We start from the raw sequence: 25,177 nt of genomic DNA on the forward strand, positions 1-25,177 counted from the left end.
TATATATATATATATATATATATATATATATATATATATATAATATATATATATATATATATAACTATATATATATTATATATAATATATATATTATATATATATATATTATATATATATAATATATATTATGAGTCTTTTCTGAGAAAAAATGTCTTGATTTCATTTCTGTTTCCTACATATCATTAGTTTTTTTGAAGCATGTAAAGTTTAAAAAAAATTAATTGACACATAATAATTGTGCATATTTATGGGGTAAATTAGGATATTTCAACTCGTATACAATGTTTAATTCTCAGATCAGTGTAACAACAAATCCATCACCTGAAACATGAGTCATTTCTTTTGGGAACATTCAAAACTTTCTCTACTAGCTATATAAAATATGCAATTAACTGTTGTCAATGTTACTTATTCTACTATGTAAAAGAACATGAGAATTATGACTCAAGTATAGCCACACCTCTCTCTTTTTACCATTATTCTTTCCCCTTCTTCCTACCTTTTTCTACTTCTGTGAGATTAATCTTTTGTGCTTCTACAAATGAGAACATATGGTATTTTTTTTTGTTTGTTTGCTCTATTTCACTTAATATAATGTGCTCCAATTCTGTTTATGTTGGTGCAAAAGGCAGGACATCACAATTTCTTGTGGACAAGTGATATTTGATTGTGTTTACAAAACACATTTCCTATACTTATTTATCCATTGATGGGAACTTAGTTTTATTTCATATTTTGGCTATTGTGAATAGTGATGTGAGAAATATGGGAGTATAGATTTTTTTTGACATACGAATTTCCTTTCATTTGAATATATACCAGTAGTGAAATTGCTGGATCAAGTGATATTACTGTTTCTGGATTTTCCTTTCCTTTTTCTGGAATTTCCATAATGTTTTCCATGACTATACCAATCTACATTCTTGGTAATGGAGTATAAGCTTTCGTTTTCTCTGCATTCTTGCCAGCAATTTTTTTGTGGTCTTTTGATAAAGCACAGTCTTACTGAGGTGAGACAATTGATATCTAATTTTGGTATAATTTGCAGTTTCCTGATAATTTTCAATGCTGAGTGTTACTTATTGGCCATTTGTATATATTCTTTTAAGAAATATCTAATCAGGTCTTTACCCCATTTGTAATTGTGGTTGAGATTTATCTATTTATCATCTATCTATCTATCTATCTATCTATCTATCTATCTATCTATCTATCATCTCTCATGTATATATCCAACTATCTATGTATTTATCATATATCTATCATCTATTCATCTATACTGGAGATTGAATCCAGGGCCTTATGCATGCCAAGCAGTGTTCTTCCACTGAGCTACATTTCCAATTCTTTTTATTTTTTGTTTTTGCTAAACTGCCAAAGTTGGCATTGGACTTACACTTCTCCTACCTCAGACTTTCTAGCCATTGGGATTAGAGTTATGCCAAATATTTTACTGGTGAAATATTTTCTTCTAGTTTAATTTTGTATAATTAAGCATGTATGGATAATTATATTTTGAACTCCACACACAGTCTACTGGGAAATGCCCTTGAGTGGAATCCCTACTACATAACATCCCACATAAATAAATAAATAAATAAATAAACAAATAAACAAACAAACAAATAAGTAAATCCATCGCAAACAACAGAAACAATTATTGTTTTCAATGTGTAATCAGATGCAATTTTGTGTGGATAGACCTTTCTATGCAGAAAATGGAAAGATTATGTAGAACTAGAAGGTAACTTAGAGGTTAGGTTGGATATAATTAATGTTATGACTAACAAAGAAAGGATGCATAGGGCTTTAAGATTTATTGAAAAAGAGAGCTGAAGGAAGAGATATGATAAAACTTTAAATTACTAAAGTGGGCATTTCTATCCCTCAATTTAGAGAAAGGGGAATGAAGCATGGAGATTTAGATATTTTTGAAGTATCTCATAATGAATGAGTGACAGTATGTATTTCAACACAGGAAGGATAGCCTCAAATTGAACACTCAACTATTACACAAAATTGCTTCTTGGAATACAGAGAAATTCCTGTAATTGATACAGCATTTAGCTACATTATATGCTGCTCAAAAATGTCTTGAAAAATTGTCTGGGAAAATGAGGGCATTTAAGCTCCTTGGAGACTCTTATATTTCCAAATGCCAAACTAAAATTCCCTAGGTATAGAACAATTAGAGAAGAATCCATCACCTTGTCTCCTGAAGATCCATCTACCAACTGACCTTCTTTCTAAGTCTTTCTAGGGGGAGAACAACTACAAGGTAGACTCTAAACTGTAAGCTGTAAAGTGTGACCCTGATTCTTTACCCATTCACATAGTAAGAAAATGGCCAGATGTTTAATTGACTTGTGACTGTGAGCACTGATATACATGAGAAATTGTTTCAATTAAAAAAGAAAAATTGTGTAAGTTTCCTTACTTAAGTTATCTAAACTTGGGTAGCAACAGAATCCTCAGCTCAGGACAGTGTTACTACTTTTATTCCTCTGCTGTCCTTAGATATTGTGGCCTTCTACAAAACCTTAACAGAAGAGTGCTAATTCTTATTTGTATGATAAAATTCTTCAGTGAACATTTATTTGTGTCTGTGTATTTCTTTTGGTGTAAGTTTTAAATTCCAAATTGAATTCTTCAATAGCTATAGTGTTATTCAGATCATCTATAGTATCTTATCTGGCATTTGCTAGTTTGTTATCTGTGAGAAAATTTTCCAAGTTGTTGAATTTATGAGTGAAAAATTATTCACATAATATATACCTATATTATTCTTATAGTGGTTTTAGGAATTGTTATGATACCCACTGTTCTGTTCTTTATCTTTGTTGTTTGTATCTCCTTTCTTTTATTTTTTTTGTTCTTGCTAGAGTGTTATCAATTTTATTTTAAAAAGTGAGATTTTTGTTTCTATTATATTTCTACTTTTATTTTCATGGATTTGTGCTCTTGTCTTTATTATTGCTCTCCTGATTGTTTGGGTTTAATTACTCTTCCTTTTCTAATTTCTTTATATAAGAAAGTAGATTACTAATTTGGTGCCTTTCCTCTGTTTCCAGTGTAGCATTTAGTGCAGTAATTTCCTCTCAGAATTGCATTGGTTGTATCACACAAATATTGATGTGTTGTACTTTGATATTCATTCAGTACTATGAGTACTTTTACTCATTTGAAATGCACTTTTTTACTATAGGATTATTTAAAAGTGTGTTGATTTCCAAATGTTTAAGGATTTTCACAGTCTTATTGCTTACTAGTTTGATTCTATTTTCATCAAAGACCATACATTATATAATGTTATTCTCTAAAATATATTATATTTTATCTCTGTCTATCTTTGTGAATGTTCCATGGGTACTTGAGAAGAATGTGCAGTTTTCCTTGTTGGTTGAAATGGTCTATAAATTTTGGTTAGACTCTGTTACCTGATAATATTATTCAGTTCTTAGTACTTGCTTGTTTTCTACTGTTTTGTGGTTTTGTCAGTTGGTGAGGGTAGACTATAAATGCCCCCAACTATAACTTTTGAGTTGTTTTTTGCTGATTTCAACTTCACCAGGTTTTGTTCCATGCATTTTGAAGCTATATTGTTTTGTGTTTGGGAGTTAGGATTGCATTATCTCCTTCTTGGATTAACCCTTTTGTCATTATGCAATGTCCTTTCTGTTCCTAGTAATTTTTTGTACTGAATTTTACCTTGCCTCATATTCACACAGCCACTCCTGCCAGGGTCCAGCCCCAGTGAGGATCCAGGGGTCCTGAAAGAGGAGTGGCGTCAGACAGGAGGACAGGTTGCAAGTTAGGAGGAGCCTGCAGAAAAAATCTGCTGTCCCTAGAAGTTCCTTTATATTTATAACTTTTTTTACAGATGTTTTTTCAGATAGTTAATGGATAGCCTCAAAGCCCCAAACTTCTTTGATTTACATGATTTTTAAGAGTTACAATCTTTTCTGATATATATAGATTACCTAAAATGTTGAGTACATTGTTTAAAATATTTTCATATAACCTTAGCCAATCATGATTAAGCTTTTACATTTTCACATCAATCACTACACTAGGTGATTTAGAATTCTGTTTAGATACTTCAGAATTTAATTCAACTCAGTATTGGTGTCTATTGTCTTTGTACATTTAAATTGTGGTTTTCTTAGTTTTTAGAAAGTCAGATTATTTCTATTTATATTCTGGATTTTGACTATGTTGTTAGGATTAGTTTTAGTAGTTATTTACCATTTTGAGGTTTACCATATAGATTTTTACTGTATTTTGGGGACTTTGTTCTCATAGGAGTTTATTTTCATCAGTCCACGCAATGTTTTTCTAGTTGTGTTGACATTCTGGGGTTGTTGGTGATATTGCTTTGTCCCTGCTCATGCCTTATGCAGAGGTGTATGGTACCTCCTGGGACCACTGGCTAGTGCTGACTGACCTACTAAAGGACGACAGAGCCTTGATGTCTGGGTCTCCTTGTGCCACCTGGTGGAGGGTATGCAGAAACAGAGCTTTGCTGCTGTGGTATATGGAACTACCCATGGGGGCCCCAACTGTGGATCAGAAGCTGGGAAAGCCAGGGGCATCAGGTCATGTAGATGGTCCCAAGTGTAGAACAGAGTTTGGGATTTTCCACTATGTCTCTTTTGGGCTTCTTATTTCCTGATCCTTTGTCTAGGAATTAGGTTTTGTTTTATTTGGTTTATGCTTGCTAATGGTTCCAGGTCACAGAGCTCCTTGTTGTACAATTCAAGAGCATATAGGAAATAAAAGGAAAATCCAGAGGGAGCTTACTACATTGGTGTCCTTAGGTCAGGAGGTGACTATTCAGTATAGTTTCAGGGTTTTAATATCACTGTCAACTTTTTAGAACTCTAGTGATCCTTAGAGGACAAAAACTGGGGCAAGTGGGTCTCTGTCTTCCAGTTTCTCAACTGGTTGCCTCTATAAACTGATTTTAATGCCTGTCATTGCTTTCTATTGCCTCCTTAACCTTTATCTTTTTTAACCTGTTGTATGCTTGCTGATGCTTAAGTGGTTAAAATGAGTCACCACGGCCTCACAATTTTGTTATTTTCAATTTGCTTGTTATTCTCAGTTTTCCCCAAAAATGTTGTTGTGTATTTCCAGATTCCACCGTTAAAGGAGCCAGAAACTGGCAAGATTTCTCTTCCAGAAAAATCTCTTAAATATATTGTGTATTTGAGGTGTTGATGAAGAAGCATTATGGTCCACAGTTTCTAGGAGAAAAAGCACTCTGCCATTTTAATTATCTATTTTTTAATGAATAACTTCCATTTTATTTTCTTTTTTTCTCTCTACTACAGATGATTTATCTTACTTGAAATGCCAAGGATGTTTCAGTATCAAAAAATTTTGCCTTAATGAATAATTTACACCCTCTTCCTGGACCACAGAAAGAATATCTGGAGAAATATAAAAGTTACTTTTTTAAATAAGTGCATTCAAATTCATCACAATTATATCTAAATTTCATTTTAGAAAATTAGTCAACTGTATCCAACATTTTACTGTACTATTCAGGTTATAAACCTGATATAAATCATTAGCATAATAAAAATATTCTAGAATTCTTTCTCAATTACTAGAAATATGTTCTTAGTCTCTGCTCACAATAAACATTACTTGCTCAGATCATTAGTTAGCTCTGTACACCTATATTTTTAATGGATACTTGATAGAAATAATTTGTATAAGAATAGTTTTCTTCCATGTGAGACTGAATATAATTTATTGGCAGTCAATGTATTTTTATCTGAAATACTTCCTTTGTTTTTCACATTTTTAAAAATTTAATTGCTTGTACATCCATAAATGGCTAATTTTACTTTTTAAAATTGACCTTATATTCTCAATTCCCATGATTGCCAAATTATACAAAAATGTCTTTACAATTTAAATATTGTTTAGGAAAAATAAATGATTTGATGAGTACTTATGGAAATAGACTTTTTCTCTTGTTTTAGTGGCCTGTGGTTCATGGTTTAATCATGTTAAGAGCTTTTAGAAGAAAAAGGAAAAATATCCAAAACTTTTCCTATACTATGAAAATATGAAAGAGGTAAAAGTGGTGGATATTTATTCTGGATAATATTTCTGCCTTGTCCTAAGGTAAATACTTACAAATATGTCTGAATTACTGGAAATTAAGTCAAAATTTAACATAGGAGAACATAGAATTTGGTGTTAAAATACAATTTTACCACCATTTATGAAAATTGTGGGCTGGGTTCTTCATCTATAAAAACAGGACTCATTTAATAATACCTAGCACCAAAAGTTACTCAATTAGAGTCAACATTATTAAATGAAACATAGTGTATAAAGCTGTTTGTAGAACACATTAAATGTCTGAAGAGTATTTCCCCTGTTATTTACTGTTCTGCTAAATGGAAGTGGTTTTGGAGAATTGTGGTGTAAATACAAGTTCTTCATTCTTCTTTAATTCTTTGTCTAAGTTGGAATAGGCCCCTTTCCCTTCCTCAATGTTATATAAATTTTCCTCAGTATTGTACTCTGTTCTTTGCAGCCTCCACATCATTCAGAAAATAGTGGTTATTTATTTCACTAAGAAGATTCACCAAAAGAAAGGACTTTTTTTCTTTTTTCTTTTTAGTCCTATAGGAAATTTTTGCTCCTTACAGATACTGTCTGAGTTACAGGAAAAAAAAAATCCAAATTTAATGTAGAAGAATAAAGAATTTGGTGTTAAAATACAATTGTACCCATTTAAGAAAATTGTGGGCTGGGTGCCTGCTTGTAATTCAAATGGCTTAGGAGGCTGAGGCAGGAGGATCATGAAGTCAAAGCCATCCTCAACAAAAATTAGGCCCTAAGCAACTCAGTGAGATTCTGTCTCTAAATAAATTACAAAAAGGAAAAAGAAAATTGTGTATATTGTGTCTTATTGTGTATGACACATGTAAAATGTGTTATTGTTAATAAAAACACATTTATCAAATTATCTTAAATTTCAAAATGTATCCATCTATTGATTATATCACCATATAATTTCTTTTTTTAAATTTATTTTTTTATTGTTGGTTGTTCAAAACATTACATGTTTCTTGATATATCATATTTCACATTTTGATTCAAGTGGGTTATGAACTCCCATTTTTACCCCATATACAGATTGCAGAATCACATCAGTTACACATCCATTGATTTACATATTGCCATACTAGTGTCTGTTGTGTTCTGCTGCCTTTCCTATCCTCTACTATCCCCCCTCCCCTCCCCTCCCCTCCCCTCTTCTCTCTCTACCCCCTCTACTGTCATTCATTTCTCCCCCTTGTATTATTTTTCCCTTTCCCCTCACTTCCTCTTGTATGTACTTTTGTATAACCCTGAGGGTCTCCTTCCATTTCCATGCAATTTCCCTTCTCCCTCCCTTTCCCTCCCACCTCTCATCCCTGTTTAATGTTAATCTTCTTCTCCTGCTCTTCGTCCCTACTCTGTTCTTGGTTACTCTCCTTATATCAAAGAAGACATTTGGCATTTGTTTTTTAGGGATTGGCTAGCTTCTTCCAAATTCATTCTACGAGGCCAACATCACCATATACTTTCAATATTCTTTCTTGTGTGTGAGAGAGAGGAACAGAAATTCAGTTAGTGTTCTTGGAAGTAAGCATAACCCTAGTATTGTGTTGTGCACATGAACACATGAATCAAAAAACATCAATTTGCATTGAGTTACAGGATGAATTCTTTTCTAAATAGGTTTTGATAACATGAAAACACAAATATAGTGTTATCAAATTAAACATTTTTTTCCACAAAAGTACTGCATTTAATTTCTTAAAAATTACTTTTAGTAAAAGAGAGCAAGGCAGACTTTTCTTTATAAATGTTTGCATTATAAGTTGGAACAAAAAAATGGATTTTATGTAAAATATATGTAATATATAATATATATAAGAGACACATTATATATATATTTTATTCCCTGGTAGAAATTTTTGAAAAATCTTTTTAAGCAAATTCTCAGGGATAGATGACTGAATGTAATTTACAAGACATTTTTTTTTACCTCCAATTAGATAAAAGTTGATGCCATCTACTAAGATGTACATGTAGAGGAGACAACCTTTTACCTGGATTATTTCACTTCTCCGGTTTCAATAAGAAAGAGTACATGCTTGTCTAATAATGAGGTCAGTTTTTGCATCTCCTCTGATGGTGATAAAGAGAGAATATTTGTGTTAGATAGATCTAATGTGTATCCAGGCTATGCATTTGACAAAATCTATGACACTGAATATATTAATTCACCTGCCAAAGCTCTGCCTCCCTCACTGACAAAATGGGAAAAATATGAACACTTATGGCATAAGTTTTTTTTGTGGGAGGATTATAGCAAATGAAATGTAAGCATTTAGGGTATTTTACAAACATAATACATGAAGAAGTAATAAATATTGTTGGTCTAAATAGTTCAAGATTCACCTGCTCATTCATTCATTCAATCATTATTCTATTCACTCAATAATTGACTTACAGAAAATGCTCTTTCTGCATACCTACATGCAGCACTTATTCTTTAGGCCATTCAAAGATAAGTGACAAATACATTTGCTTCAAAAAGCCAACAATGGAATATAAGAATCACACAAATGAATGCTGAAAAGGGGTCAATGTGAAATAGGACACAGGAACCAGGCACATCCAGATTGGAAAAATGGCTTCCTGGGAAAATTAATGTCCTAATTTAGTGGCACAATAGTCAGCATAAAAGAAGGGACAGATGATGTCTAATGTCTATTTCTATGTCCCAAATAACAATAAAACAAAAATCTGGCCTTTGGCCAGCATTCACTTTATTTAAAAAAAAAAAATTGTTACAAAGTGTTTGTGTTTATTTGCATAATTTATGCACATTTCAGAAGATCACCAGAATGCTTCATGTATAACTTTTTATTTCTTAAAATTGTGTTCTTCTCTGTTTTTTTTAATATTTATCTTTTTGTAGTTTTTTCGGCAGACACAACATCTTTGTTTGTATGTGGTGCTGAGGATGAAACCCGGGCCGCACGGCCCACATGTCAGATGAGCACGATACCGCTTGAGCCACATCCCCAGCCCTTCTTCTCTATTTTTAATGACATCCTTGCTGATGCACTATTCCAAATATGTTCGTGTTGATCTTCATGTACATTACAAAGAGCTATTGCCATATGGTCAACAAAAAATAAATTATAATAACCAGAGAGACAACCTTGTTTAGGAGTATCTTTTTCATTTGAATACCTGGAAGTTTTACTAAAGTATCATGAGTTAACCTAGAAAGTAATTCAATATTTTATAAAATGAAAAATAATATTTTCATCCTAGAATATTAACAGCACATTAACAGTTCATTCATTTTAAAAATGAATTTTTATAATCACCCAAGTGTAAGAGATTAAATATACGTTTATATGCTCCAAATTTTATTTTTGAAAAGTTTTCAGGAATGTTAATGTGTGATTTTAGTAGTGTAATTCTTACCCAAGTTGTAAATCAAGTGCAAACCTAGTGAATTTTGGGGAAAATAAGTGTCTTCCAGGTATCATTTTATTTTCATTTATAAATACTAGAAAACTATATATTCATATTCTGTTTCATGGTTCTTTTTTTAAGAGTAGTTTAATTTTTTTATTGTTGGTTGTTCAAAACATTACAAATTTCTTGATATATCATATTTCACACTTTGATTCAAGTGGGTTATGAGCTCCCATTTTTACCCCATATACAGATTGCAGAATCACATCAGTTACACATCCATTGATTTACATATTGCCATACTAGTGTCTGTTGTGTTCTGCTGCCTTTCCTATCCTCTACTATCCCCCTGTTTCATGGTTCTTTGGGCTAATGATTGTTCTGTGTACATTTTCCCAAAGTAACTCAGGAAATATAATAAGTCCTGACTATTGATCCAGAGGATTCAGTGATAACCCCATGACCCAGAACTGTCAGAAAAAAATAAAAGAATCTCTCTCTGGAAAAAAAAATTCACTTCCATGAATTTATTTACAAAAATTAGTCCTTCTAACTTTTTAAAATTTAGATTGTGTGTTTAGTTATAAGCCTCATTTAAAAATTAAAGAAAATTTGAAACTTTTTAAGTAAATAACATTTTAAAGTTTTCATACACAGCAAGTCTTTCCTTATGGCTTCTAATTGTTCTTTTGGTTTATGTTAGGATTTCCTTCATAATGGATATATTTTTATCTTTTTAATGTTTTCTTGGTTTTTTAATTTTTATTTTTTTAATTTTTAGGGATTACTAGTGACTGGAAAAATTACTTCACAGTGGCCCAAAATGAGAAATTTGATGCCCTTTATAAAAAAGAAATGTCTGGAACTACATTTCGATTTTGCATAGAGCTTTAAAGTGCTGAACTGTAACTTGAAGAAAGAACAGATGACCCACAGTTTTTAGAAACAGGGCAGTTATGACTTGGCTGAGCAATCAAATGATTATAGGAAGAAAAGAACTTGATTTTAAAACTTTGGATTTTTCAGCATCATTAATCAGTTCCCCTTTTATTCTGCTGTCTCTGAGATTCCTAATTCCCTAAAGCCAAGGCCCATCATTCTGTTTTTGTAGTCTATTCCTGCCTTTTCTAGATTAGACCAGATAAGACAGTATTTATCCTCCTCAGTCTCCCTTATCTTATAACTTAGTTAAGTTCTTTTCCCTATTATTATGGTCTAAGAAATGCCATTTGCAGCCTGACACTATATTTCCTGCCTCTGCTGGTTTCTTTTGCTGAATTATTGATCCAGGACACTGTGTTCCACTGCAATTTACTCGATGCCAAACTGTTCCTGGAGTCATAGCTCATCTTCCTCTATTTCGATAACGCAGTTCATGTTCCAGATCTAGAGAAAATGTTTTTTTTTTTTCCCTGTACCTTATTTCATGTCCAGGTCTCCAAAGGGCAAAGACATACATTATTCTCTCTAAGATCTTCCCTGGGGACTGGAGCTGGTCACTGAGAGACTACTGTGAGGGCCAGGACCTGCTTCCTGTGGAGAGTCCTCTTTTCTTAGCAGACCCTTTTCAATTTCTACAAATCACACATTGCCTTGCTTGGGTCACTTTCATCTTCTCCAAATAGATTTGGATTCCCTGATAGCACCCAAGATAAAGTTATAGCTGCTGCTGAAAATTTCCTAGTCTGCTGCCCAAGGAAGACTAGTCTGAGTCTCACTCGGCTCTCCTGACCCAGGATCCCTCCTACCTACTATCCCACACTATGGCTACCTGCTTGGATTCCTTGAGAGACATTTCCTGGGAACATTTATATCTCAAGTCTGGTTTTACCATGCATGTAGCTATACCTCTATCCATGTGCAGCAAGAACTTTTACCTGAAGTTCATATCAGCATGTGCCAAATTAAATCCAAAGCCACAATTCCTAAACTGAAGCTCCATAGATTGCTCTGGCTTGGGTCCTTCTATGTTTAGGAGTTGGAACTTCAAATGCATTGCAGACCCCCTGAGGCATAATACAGATATCAGTGGGTTGCAGTTTTGAAAATATATGCTCTCAGTCTGGAATAGTTGGAAACACTCCTTCCGCCTATCACTACACTCCTTTTCAATCTCAGCAGAAAAGTGATATAGTATCAAATGTTACCCCTCCCCCAAGTGATTGCCTCTGATTCTGGAAATATTTGCTTCTATACCTTTACAGTGTATATGACAAATCATTTCAGGGTACAAAACTTGTGTTGATGTTCTTTATAAACATAATTTGAGGGAATTAATCCTGTGATTCTAACAAGATTTTGAACTAATTGCAGCTAATACTGGTGTTAAGAAGGAAGTAAAATAAGCCAAGTGTGTCTATTTGCTTTCTTATCTTTACTAGCACTGAGATAATGTAGCCTGACACATATGGGTTTCTGCTACTATGATCTGTTATTGGGAAAAAAAAAATCTTGTTCAAATTTAATCTTTTTAAATTTAAATTTTAATTTGTTTTGGAGTGGTTACTGGAAATTGAACTCAGGGCCACTCAACCACCAGTCACATCTCCAGGGCTATTTCGTATTTTAATTAGAGACAGGGTATCACTGATTGCGTAGTGCCAAGGTTTTACTAAGGCTGGTTTTGAACTCGCAATCTTCCTGTCTTAGCCTCAGGAGACTGTGGGATTACAGGTGTGTTGCACCCACCTGGTTTAGACTTTAATCTTCTTAATAGATTGACCACACTGGTTGCCTTCACTAGCAGGGTATAATAATCTTCACATTCAGGATGTAATAATCTCCACATTCGCTAGTTTTCATTTTTAGGATGAATTTCTTAATGGGACTTAATTCAACAACAAAAACAAAATGCTGTAAGATTAAACTATTCTCTAGTTACTTTTTTATGCACTAAATATAGAGTGGAAAAAAATTTAGATTTTTCCATTTCCTTTTTTTGTGGGTTTTTTCCTTTTATTCATTCTTTAGTTTATGATTCAAACATCTATTCTGATTCCCTTACTCTTAAACTCACTCTTGACACCACATGTTTCTAGTAGCATTCAGTTTCAGAAGTGTTCCATCTCTTTGAAATCATAAAAACCTGCCACTAAGTTAATTTTTCAAAGACAACTTTTTATCTCTATTTCTTTTTTAATTTCCAAATAAAACACTGTTATATTAATCTCATTATAATGGTGTTATTTTGGTGTGTGTGTATGTGTGTATGTGTGTGTGTGTGTGTGTGTGTGTGTTTAACCTAACTGATGTACCATGAGGTAAGGACAATGGTAACAAATATCTGGCACTGATGTGAATATTCCCTGTTACAAGTCTCATTATTCAATCAAGAAATTAATGAACAGCTTAAAGATTTTTCCATCACAGCACAGATATATATTCCCTTTCACTCTACCGTGTTCTAACTTGTCTTACCCACACCATTTACTCCCTTTTCCCACTGGCCTTATTTTCCATATGGTAAAGTTACACCCTTTGAGGATTTTGAGGTTTGAGTACTATGTCCCATGTCACTATCAAACAACAGAGCACTCTCCTCCATATTTCATACATATACAGACAAGAAGGTAGTACAATCTATTTCAAATACTTGATGTTAAAGAGATATGAGAAGCCAATTATTTTGCTAGAGTTCCTCAGACAACTGAGAAAAGTAAGAAGGAAAAGTGGGACTAAGAATAGGTATTTTTCGGTAAACTACCTGTAACAATGTCTCATTTTTTATTTGTGATCATTGGACTTTTATATATAAATAAAATTTACATGTTGTTAAAACGTTACCTTCAGCAGCAATCTTTGTAAGCAGCCACTTATCTAATACACTGTAATATTGAAATTTGCCATACTAAATTTATTGATGCCTATTTGGAGACTCGCTGTGCCATTGACTTTTTGTAACTATCTTTATTTTAATAACTAATGCTTAATTTTAAAGGTTACTTTAATTTTCTACCCTCAACATAAAAGTAGTCAAATATCTTAGTAGAAAGTGAATTATCAAAATTCATAGCTTCTATCTCACTAGTTAATTATTTGGCATATTTTTTGTGTGAATGAAAACAGGACTAAATCAGAATAGAAAACAGAAGAGCACAGACTAGAGTTAAAGAGTCTTTTTGGCATCTGGTCTGTGCCACTTCCTACCAAGTAACTTGGGACCTTGAGACTGTAACTTAACTTTCCTGTGACTCAGTTTCTTATCTGTACAACATACACAGGATGGACAGAAATTTTCAATAAAATAATTAGAATGTGTTTATTAAATATTCACATTCCCATTTATTAGCTACCATGAAGAAAATTGTTTTTATATATCTTGAAATTTTATTTGTTTAAATGGGTGTGAAGCATCAGATTTTTTGTTCCACCCAGATGGCTTCAAAATGACAGATATTTTACATGTTAGTCAGAGAAAAAGAGATCCCTGATTTCATTACAACTATGAATATTCTTTTGTTGTTTGCTCCCAAGTCTAATTTTCCTTGTGTGCAAACTATTGTGGTGTAAGGGATTATTGTTCAATACTGAATATCTTCAATGGAAGCCAATGATCACCATTCAAAAGAAAACCATAAGAAGGCTGTGTAGATTGTAATACCTTTACAAATAATATTTAGGATGTAACAATAAAACCTTTGAAAAAAAGTTAGATATAATCAAATAATCATTCCACATAGATGGATTAAAATTTATTTGCCAATCATTCCACTAGGTGAATTAAATTTCTTACTGGGCATTTGATTATGTAGGGAAGCCTATATTGTTAGTCTTTTCATCTGACATTATGTATATTCACATTTACATATAATTTTATTAATAAGTATAGAATGGGAAAATAAAATGGAATATATGTCTATTGTATAAATTAAAATCAAACACTATGATTTGTGGGTTGATATATACTTACTATACTTTGTATATAATTGCCATTTCAATTAGAATCTATCAGATGTTAGACAAATTTATAGAAGAATTAGTACATACATTTTAAAGTATTCAAAGTGAGACTTATAACTGAGATTCAAATCTAAGTCTGTTTGACTCCAACATGTCATTCTTAACCATTATATGACAATACATAGAATTATATATAAGAAGCTCCTATAGCTGTGAGGAATATTGTCATAGAAACAATTATGTAATGGTGGTCAATGTTACAATGTAAAGTTTCCAAGTTTTATTTATTCTCAGAACACCAGTGTTGCAGAAATGCAGGCTAAGAACCTGTGATTAAATTTATGTTTTCTATAAACTATAATTGGCCATAACTAGTACTTGTTTGTAATTTTATAAAGCAAGATAATAGCATCTTTAAAACTTTTGTAGGTTAATTAAATTTCCAGTATGGATTTGTAAACTTACCAATTAGAAAGAAATGCCACTGGTAAAATGCATCAGTCTCAACAAATGATTAGTAAGATAATTTTTGGAATGCAGCTTACTTATAAGATGAGCACTGACTCCACTGTCCTGTTCTCTCCTATGGAGGGCTTGAAGAAAACTAGTTGTATAAATTTTATGGAGAAACTTCTCATGCAAGTTGGAATATGGTGAACAAAAGAGGAGAGAAAACAAAATAATTCTTCATAACTTACCCTCTGTGTACCCTCTCCTTTCTCCAGTCCTGTTAGCAGGGGAACCAAAAATGCTGTGCATATTAGAAGTTTTAGAAAAGAAAAAGATTCTTGTGGTTCTCTCTAAAGACTCTGATTAATAAAGCAGAGAATTTGGCCCCAGATTTTGCTTGTTATATAAACATCAAAGGTGAATCAATGCCTGTAGTATGTGTTGATTTTTCCTAGTGATACATTTGAACTACTCATATTTTACAAGAAAAAACTTGATAAGCAGATAGATAATGGGATGCTTTTAAAACAACTATCAAGGCATCCCTTTTGTACTGATTGAATTCATATTTATAAATAAAATATGTAAAATAAAATGGACAAATGAAATTTAAAATAAATGGTTTAAAATAATTTGAAAGGAAAAAGTACAGTTAACGAATTACAAAGCTCAGCATGAGCCTTTTTTCAAATTTGCACTGTTTCAAGTCAAAGAAATAGAAACTTTCCCAGTATAGTTTGCTCAGTCACTTTTATTTTTTTATTTTGGGGGTACTGGTGATTGATACCAGGGGTGCTTAACCATTGAGTCATATCCTCAGCCATTTTTTTTTTTTTGTATTTTGAGACATAGTCTTCCAAAGTTGCTTAGGGAACGTAAGAGAAGTTGCAGCAGTTGGCGTTGAACTTGTTGTCCTTCAGCCTTAGCTTCCTGAGTCACTGGGATTACAGGTTATGTACCACCATGCTTAGGTTAAAAGTGTCACTTTTGAATCATGATACTGTTGCACATAAATGTCTGCTTTCTCTTTTCTTGTATTCTGAGACTCTGTTCTTTCAATCAGTTATTCCCTAAATACTAGAGAAAGGAGGAAGCAGAGAGAGGAACACGGAATTTGGACAGGATGGTGTGCCAGGTCCAAGAGCTCTACAATGCTTTAAAAGATCTACTTATATTTTTCTTTAGGGACGTGATGGATGTCAATCCAAACTACAGAGACTCAGGTTCATAATACAGAAAGCTGACACAAGAAGCCCAGGAATGACAGGGGGCTCCAACTTTCTGAGGTTCTTCTCTCTAGATTTAACAGTGACAAAAGGGAAGAGCTATAGAAAAATTCCATATATACAAGTTTTATTTTTCATGAGAACTTTTTCCTAAGATATCAACTCTCCCAGAACATCATAGAATTTCAATATCTTTAAATATCTGGACTAAGTCTATTCTGATACTAACATGCACTCTGGTATGATATAAACATTCTATACTGTTATTAGAGTAATAATAGCCATTTTTTTTAAGGAAAAAAATCTATTTTCTTTAAAGTTCAAGGTTTTTCTCGTGAATTCACCTTTTGTCCCGTGCATCAAAATTAACATATTTTTGTTTGAGTAATGATTGTGTGTGTTCGTGTGTGTGTGTGTGTGTGTGTGTGAGAGAGAGAGAGAGAGAGAGAGAGAGAGAGAGAGAGAGAGAGATCTGGGCTTTATTTATTTATTTAAATTCTGTCTGTATTTATTTAGAGGCCAATTACTAAAGGGTTAACTCTCAAATGCACTGGTAACTAAGATATTTCCTATGATGAGTCTTAAATTAGGAGATAAGTAGTGGTGATGGTCAGAGCACTTCTACCCTCTTGGAGGATGAGGGGTAACCTGAACTCGGATTTCAGCATCCAGTGTAGCTGACAGACTCTACTACTAATATCTCCCACTGTACAGGTTCTCCCAATATCTGAGTTATAGTAAAATAAATCAAGATATCTAAGAATTAAATTTTTAACTAACAGATGTAATTTTGTATGCAGAAAAAGAAAGAATGAAGAAGAAAAAATTAATCTGTATTTGAATTGGAAAAAAAGTACAAAAAATAAATTATTTCATCTTATTAAAAAAGAATTGACAAAAGTTTAGAAATTTTATAAGGATTTAATAAGGATTGCTTCAAAATGTAAACTTAAGAAATTAAAAAATAGACAGTACCAGGAAGCACTGAGAGAGAACTCCATTTTCCAGGGACAAACTATGTACCCAAAGACAGGCTTCCAATGACCTACCTCTTCCAGCCTCACCTTATCCATTTGGTACATGCCAGGAATTTAATGCACTGATTAGGTTAAAACTCTCATAACCCAATCATTTCCCCTTTGAACTTTCTTGCATTGTCTCACATGAGCTTTTGGGGGACACTTCATATGTAAAACATAATACCAAGCATACAAGTCTTTTAATATGTAAATCTTGTAAAAGCACTTTACCAAGTTGGTATTCTCTAAACTAAAGTTGCAAGAATTTTTTTGTAACAAGTTTTCAGATTTATATGAACATAAAAATTTAATTCAGCGTCTATTTTTGTCATTCAATGTTTTTTAACTGGATAAAAGTACTCATAAATTCAGATGGAAATATAAATGTGGTTTTGGAAAGGTAATAAGATGAGCCTGATTTGTTTAAAGTTTGACAACATAGAACATGAAAACATTTTGCCACATTTTCCTTTTCCGTATAAGGAAGTTAGGACCTCTCTGAGCTTTTCTGTTTGATTCATGTTTCAGATGTAACTGATATTCAATTATATTATGTTAACTGATGTTTAGGTAGCCTCAGAAAAGAATATATGATATTTGAAAGAGGAGCAATGGTGAGCTTCAGAAATTAAATACTTTAGCGATGATTCGCCAAATGGTCAGCCTCAACTAAGTTTAGGTTCTTCCTCTCACCATACTTCATGTTAGGATAGTTCCAATTTAGGCTAAAATTAAGTTCATTTAAAGTTCTATTAAAAAGTCAGAATTTTGTTGTAAGGACTACTGTGATCTCAAAATAAAAATCACTATAATACAAATCTAAAAAAATGTTTGCACAAATTACAAAATATATTTAGAAGTGAAGTTTTAAAAGAAGTTTAAAATAAAGTAAAACCTATAAAGGCCCTATTAAGAATTTTATTTACAATTGATTTGATGAGTGTAAATTTTAATGGAGGCCAAAGGGATATCAAAGATATTTTTGTGTTGCTAAAAAAATTATGTTTTTGGTTCAAACCTTTCATATAAACTGAATATGTTTTTGTTCTTGTTATTTTTATTTTCTATTTTCCTTGTAGAACTTTATAATTATTATCTGCTAGTGTTTTATAGAGGTATTACTTCTAACACAATAGCCTTAATAGATAATAAGCCATCACCTACAGAATAGAATATAATTCTTAGTTTGAGTACTCATAGTAACCCCAGTTAAATGGAAGGATTGACCATAAAATCATAGATAATAAAATTAAAACCCATTAGTCTTTAAGATTGGTTCAACTGGTCTGCTTCATGTTTAAAACCAAAACTTGGACACAAAAGAGAAGGAATTAAAAAGGCTAAGAGAAAAGCAGCCAATATTTTGGACCTTGTCTTCTAAGATCATCCAGGACCTAGGGAGTGATGGAATCTCACTAAGGGCCCTAAAACTCTGGTGAGTCAACTGACCTTCCAATCAGGGGAACTGTGTGGATTTTAGAGAAAAGGAAGACAATTACTGAACATATTACAAAAAGGAGGGGAATTGAGGAAGAAACTATCCATGATTGTTCCAAGGGAAGCTGCATGTGATCACCAAGACCCTGACCTAAACTGGCATATGGCACACCTGGTAGAGGAAAAGTTAAAGGAGTCAAGAGACTTCCCTTAAGCTCCCGAGAGCAATCTCTGAGGAGTCTCAGCTGAAATTAACTAATTTTAATTAATTAGAGGCCAATTGCTCAAGGATTATCTCTCAAATGCACCGGAAACTAAGAGATCTCCTATGATGAGTCTTAAATCAGGAGACAAGTAGTGGTGATGGTCAAAGTACTTCTACCCTCTTGGAGTATGAGGGGTAACCTGAACTCGGATTTCAGCATCCAGTGTAGCTGACAGACTCTACTACTAATATCTCACACTGTACAGGTAATAACATGTAGGGAAGAACGTGGTTGATTTTTTTTACCAACTTGCTCTTAACACTATTACATTTTAGACATTAGATGTTCCCCAAAATCTCATATGTAAGACAATTCAAGAAAGTTTAGAGATGAAACGTTGGTTTATAAGAGGTTTCCCTAATCAGTGCATTAATCCCTGATAGGGATTAACTGAGTAGTGACTGTAGGTTTTAGGGTGTAGCTAGAGGAGGTGTGTCTCTGGGAGTGTGCTTTTGGGGATTATATATTGTGAATTGAGCTTAGTTTCTCTCTCTCTCTCTCTCTGCTTCCTGGTGTGGTAGACCCAGATTCTTTGTTCCACCACAAACTTCTGCCATGATGTTCTGCTTCATTCACTTCAGGCACTGAGCAATGGCATTAGCACTCTATGGACTGAGACCCCTGAAACTGGAGACCCAAACTAAACTTTTCCTCCTCCAAGATTGTTCTTGTCAGTTCTTTCGGTTGCAGCACTGAAAAAGCTGACTAAAACAGCTGGCAGAAAAGTTCACCCAAAGTGACTCATACTATTATGAGAATAGAACTTGAGATGTGAATTTGTGTCAGCCCTATCTAATTCTACCAAGAGACCTCTAATGAACACAGCTAAAGGACTCCTCCACTAAACAGAAAAAAAGTAGCACTAATTTTTTAAAAAAGGTATTTTATTAAATGAGATAGCATTAGGAATCTTAAGTGTAGCTCAAGGTGATATCTGTGCAATGTTGTTTGTCTGTTTCTAACAAACAACTCTGCTCATGATTTTGAAGCCTTAAATGACCTCCATGCACAAATAAAAGGCATCTTGCTTAACTATTAATGAGTTACTCATCTGAGTGGCTTTCAAGGATTGACTGATAAAAAGCTATTAATTGCTTTTTTCCTAAATGTTTAACAAAAATATGTTTCTTAATGTTGTTTATTTTTGTCTTAACTGTCTTGTTTATTTTTGTGTTTACATGATCCTAACCCTATGCATATATCACCAAGTCACCCACCAACTGTCATGATAGACCTCTAAATTGCCCTGATGCTGAATACCCTTAACTGTCCATGCCCTACTGGACATAAAGTGACTTCAGATCACTCCTAATTTCACCCTCACTTGGCAAGTAGCAGCCAGAACAAATCAATGCACAAATGCTCTAAAAGAATTTAGGCACCAAAAGTTCTTTTTTAAAATTTTTTAAAATCTATTTTTTAAAAATTTTAGTTGCATTTGGACACAATATCTTTTTTAAAAAAATGTTTACCTTTATGTGGGGCTGAGGACCACACCCAGGACCATGCATATGCTAGATGAGTGATCCACTGGTCAGCCACAACCCCAGCCCCAGTTCTTGATACAGGGAATGATAAGTAGCTGATAGTCATGAGCACTGGGAATGTGAGAGTAAGACAATAACTTCATAAATGTGGTCGGTCCACTATGCTGACTTCTACGTGCTTCCTTTTAATAAATGATTTACCTGCAGTCCTGCCAGGTAAAATATATTCCATTCATCAGCAAAATGCAGGTATAAAATGCTGATAAGAAGAACACAAGTTACCCTGGAGAGGTGGACTGTTATGATCTTTATACATATCAGGTTGCAGAACTTAGCAAGATAAGGATAATTCACCATAACCATAAAAATCTATAAAACAGGTTCCAATCAGAATAAGTCAGCCTGAGCCAACGTGAACTAAGTTTTCCTGAAAGTTTTCCATGCACAGCGGGGACTTGAAAGTCTGATGTCATCCTTCCCAGTCATAAGTCAAGAAGTTGGCCTGGATGTACTCTCTGCAAAGTTCCCAATACAAAGGGGAGCTTGGGCAGCCCTCCCTCTCCTCTCGGAGAGAACTCACTCTTTCTCACTCCAAGTGGGAAAAGTATGATGATTTTATTTTCAGTCATTCCAAGTTATTATCTCTATTTGTTTTTAATATATATAAATTATTATATGAAATTGATAAAGAATTCTTTCAAAATCCTTCATATAATTTCTCTAACTTTGAAACATATTTTCCAAGGAGATCAATGACCTGTACATGAAAACTGCACAGCATTGAAGAAAGAATTTGAAGAAGACTTCAAAAGCTGGAAAGACCTCACCTAGTCATGGATAGGCTGAATTAATATAGTTAAAATGACTATATAACCAAAAGCAATATTCAGATCAGTTTAATCCTCAAGCAAATGTCAATGACATTCTTCAGAGAACTTGGAATATATAGTTCTAAAATTTATTTGGGAGAATAAAAGACCTAGAATAGGCAGAGCAATTCTAAATCCAGAAAGCAATGCTGGAGGTATCACAATATCTGACTTCAAATTATACTATAGAGCTATAATAACAAAAACTGCATGGTACTGGCATAAAACTGACACATAGACCAGTGCTACAGAATAGAAGACACAGAGACAAACTCCTACATCTACATTCTACTGATTCTTGACAAAATTGCCAAAAATTGACAAAAATATACAATGGAGAAAAAGATTGTCTTTTTAGAAAAAATGCTGGAAAGCAGGTTATCCATGTGTAGAAGAATGAACTTAGAACAGTATACCTCACCCTATACAAAAACAAACCAAAAATTGATTAAAGACCTAGGAATTAGAAACTATGCAACTCTTAGTATGAAATGTAAGGTCAACACTTCAGCATATGGTCACAAGACATGAGTTACTTGCTAGGAGAACCTCTAAAAGTCAGGAAATAGTACCAAGAGTTAATAAGTGGGAACTCATCAAATTCAAAAGCTTCTGCACATAAAAGGAAACAATTAGAATCCTGAAGAGAGAACTTATTGAACAGGAGAAAATATTAGCTAGCTACCTTCTGAAAAAAGATTAATATCTAGAATGTATAAAGAATTTTAAAAACTATACAAAAAATCAACAACCAAATTAGTAAATGTGCAAATTAATTAAACAAATATTTCTCAAAAGAAAAATACAAATGGAAAACAAAAATATGTAAAAAAATGTTTAATATCTTTAACCTTCACAGAAATGCAAATCAAAACTACACTGAGATATCATCTTACACCAATCAGTATGGAAGTCATCAAGAATAAAAAGAGTGATAAATGCTGGAGAGAATGAGGAGAAAAAGGAACACTTTTATGCTGTTGGAAGGATTATAACCACTTTAGAAATCAGTATGGAGATTTCTTCAAATGACTAGGCATGGAGCCATCATAAGACCAAGCTATTCCACTTCTCAGTATTTACCCTGAGGAAATTAAAGTTATCTTATTACAGTGATACATGCATATGCATGTTTATAGTAGCACAATTTACAATAGCCAAACAATGAAACCAGCTTAGATGTCTGCCAATAGATGAATGTATAAAGAAAATGTAATATATGTATAATTCAGCCATAAAGGAAAATAAATAAAATTATGTCATTTGTATGAAAATGGATGGAACTAGAGACCAGTAAGTTAAACAAAATAATTCAAACTCAGAAGATCCAAGGTTTTATGCTTCCTCTCAGATGTGGAAGCTATAGAGGAAAAAGAAAGATGCAGGCAGATCTCATGAAAATCAAAGGGAAATCAGGAGATGAAAGGAACCAAAGAATGGGAGGTGGAGAGGGAGGGGTTTAGTTCTGGGGAGTGCTATTGGCCAAATTATACTGTTTTATTGTGTATCTGTGTGCATGTACAAATAGGTCACATCATATCCAATAAGTTTGTACAATTAAAGTGCACCAATAAAAAGTGAGAGAAAGATATGAAAAATATGTTTTACTATGTATTTTAAATTTATGCCTTAAGATGGAGAATGTTTCTTGTGAGGCTTGGATGGTGATCTTCAAATCACAAATGATAAGTAGCTATTACAATTTGGGCATGAGGTGTCCCCCAAAAGCTCATGTTGAGACAATGGTAGATTGTTCAGAAGGGAATGAATGGGTTGTGAGAGTCTAAAATCAATCAGTGAATATTCACCTGATGAGATTAATCGAGTGGTAATTGGAGGAAGGTGTGTTGTGGCTACAGGGAGGCAAGTCATTGAGGGCATGGCTTTGGGGTATATATTTTGTATCTGGCAAGTGGAGTCTGTCTCTTTGATTTCTGATCATCATGTGAACTGCTTCTGTCCACCACACTTTCCTTCCATGATGTTCTGTCTCCCCTCCTACCTCCAGAAATGGAGCCAAACTTCTATGGAATAAAACCTCAGAAACTATGAGAAATCAAATAAACTATTCCTCTTCTGCAATTGATCTTGTGGGTCTTTTATCCACAGCAGCAAAAACGCTGATTAAAACACTAACTATTCCTCATTTGGGCCACTTTGATCATAAAAAGCTTCCATGATATTTCCCTTTAAGGACAACTTTTGGAATACTTGAGGGTTTATGTACCTATTTTTCAAATAATTTATATACTTTTTATATTGTTTTCAGTGTTACTGATTATTATGATAGATAACATGTTGATATTTGAAGGAAAAGTATGATGGTTTTATTTTCAGTCATTCCAAGTTATTTAGATTCCTTATTAGTGTTATGGGTGAGATGAGACAATAAGCTACTGAGGAAACAGAAAAATTAGACAAACTCTTCATAATTACAGATTATAGAACAGTAAACATAATTGCAATCTGTCTCATTACATTTCACATCATAACAGTAACAAACAGAGATAGCATTGTGTCTTATTTGAGGGGAAAGGAAAATTCAGTACTTGTCATTGTGTTAAAATCCAGTCTAACAGCTGCTCCCTTGATCTTCATGTGAGAAAAATTATCAGGTTGATCTGCAAACAATGGAATGCCAACCATAGGGATTCCATGATAGATGGCTTCATAGATGCCATTGGTTCCACCATGAGTTATAAAAGCTTTGGTTTTTGGATGACCTAGGATTAGAATATGTTAAGGCAAACTATCAATTCTAAGTCAAAAATAAGATAAGACATCCATAACATAAGACATAGAAGATTAATTATTTTTTGATAGCAGATATTATAACCATGAAAAGGCACTGAAATTGCTTGTAAATTTCAGGTCAAGAAGTACCTACGTACACTGGAGAGATAAATGAAGACTATGTTGAAGTATATGACTTGAGACTTGAAAGTGGAAGAAAGGATGCCATGTGGAGAAAAAGAAAGAGCACATTCTGAATAGTAGCAATATTATGTGTATCATAGGAGGGAAAGTATGCAAACATGTACTATCAAAGGAATAATGACAACTTTGAGTCTGCTATGCATTGTACAAGGCAGCAGGGAGTAGAGTAGTTGTGGTGCTGAGAACATTTTAATAAAGAAGAGGGATCTTTTTTTTTTTAATGGAATCTCAAGTGGCCCTGTAGTAGGTCAAAGGATAGGTGTAAAATTACAATGCAGGAAGTGACTAAAAAAACTCCCTGTGAGAGGTAATTAGAACTGAAATGCAGATAATTTAATAGGATATGTATAATAAGATGCAAATAGTTGTTCTTTATCCATTTCTCCTGATAAGAGAATAAATATAAATAACTTTTATAATTCATTAATTTTTCATTAAGTTTCAGTACATATATGTACTACTAAAATATTATCTTTCTCATTAACTGCCACAGTCTGGCTGGGCACAAAGTCATGAGCCACTCAAGCAGGAACAACTTTATTTCCAAAACACCCATGAACACCATGCACATGGCCTTCTCCCGGGACACATCACACCAACCGGAAATCCTCCTCCGGAAATCCCTCCTACAGCACTTCCCCAACCAATGGGAACTCTCCGGGAATCCCCGCGAGAGCTCCAAAGTATCAGGCCAAGGCAGACAGCAGGGGTCTAATATCCAATTGAATACACATCTTAACATAACCATTATCATCTCAGTGGCTTGCTGGCACCTTTCAACCAAAAGTGCCATGCGTCATTCCTACTTGGCTATGGCTCTCAGCATCTCCCCCCTTCTGTTTAATTAAGCACCAAGCATGTTGCTTAGGGACCATGCCTGGGAGGCTCTCCAATACTACATGTGGCCCTTACTCATCATCAGATGAGCTGACCTCAAGGCATCAGCCTCCTGTCTTAGGTTGGTACCACTGCAATTGGATCATACCCATCACTGACTACCGGTCCAGCATACAGCTATACTTGTGGATAGGCCTATGCACCAGTGGGAGGGTGAGGTTCTTTGCCTCACCTCTG

General features: G+C 33.6%; 1 protein-coding gene across 1 annotated transcript in view; it reads right to left on the reverse strand.

Annotated features, from left to right (window-relative positions):
* Window positions 1-23,847: 23,847 nt before the first annotated feature.
* The window catches only part of LOC107139270 (UDP-glucuronosyltransferase 2B31-like), a 136,776-nt gene continuing 135,446 nt past the window's right edge, over window positions 23,848-25,177 (reverse strand). The window contains exon 5 of the mRNA XM_048784593.1: window positions 23,848-23,889. Within this exon, the coding sequence (XP_048640550.1) occupies window positions 23,863-23,889 (27 nt within the window). The 3' untranslated portion in view covers window positions 23,848-23,862. The remainder of the gene's footprint in view (window positions 23,890-25,177) is intronic.

The sequence above is a fragment of the Marmota marmota genome, unplaced genomic scaffold (assembly GCF_001458135.2).
Source record: "Marmota marmota marmota unplaced genomic scaffold, marMar, whole genome shotgun sequence".
NCBI classification, from domain to species: Eukaryota; Metazoa; Chordata; class Mammalia; order Rodentia; family Sciuridae; genus Marmota; species Marmota marmota.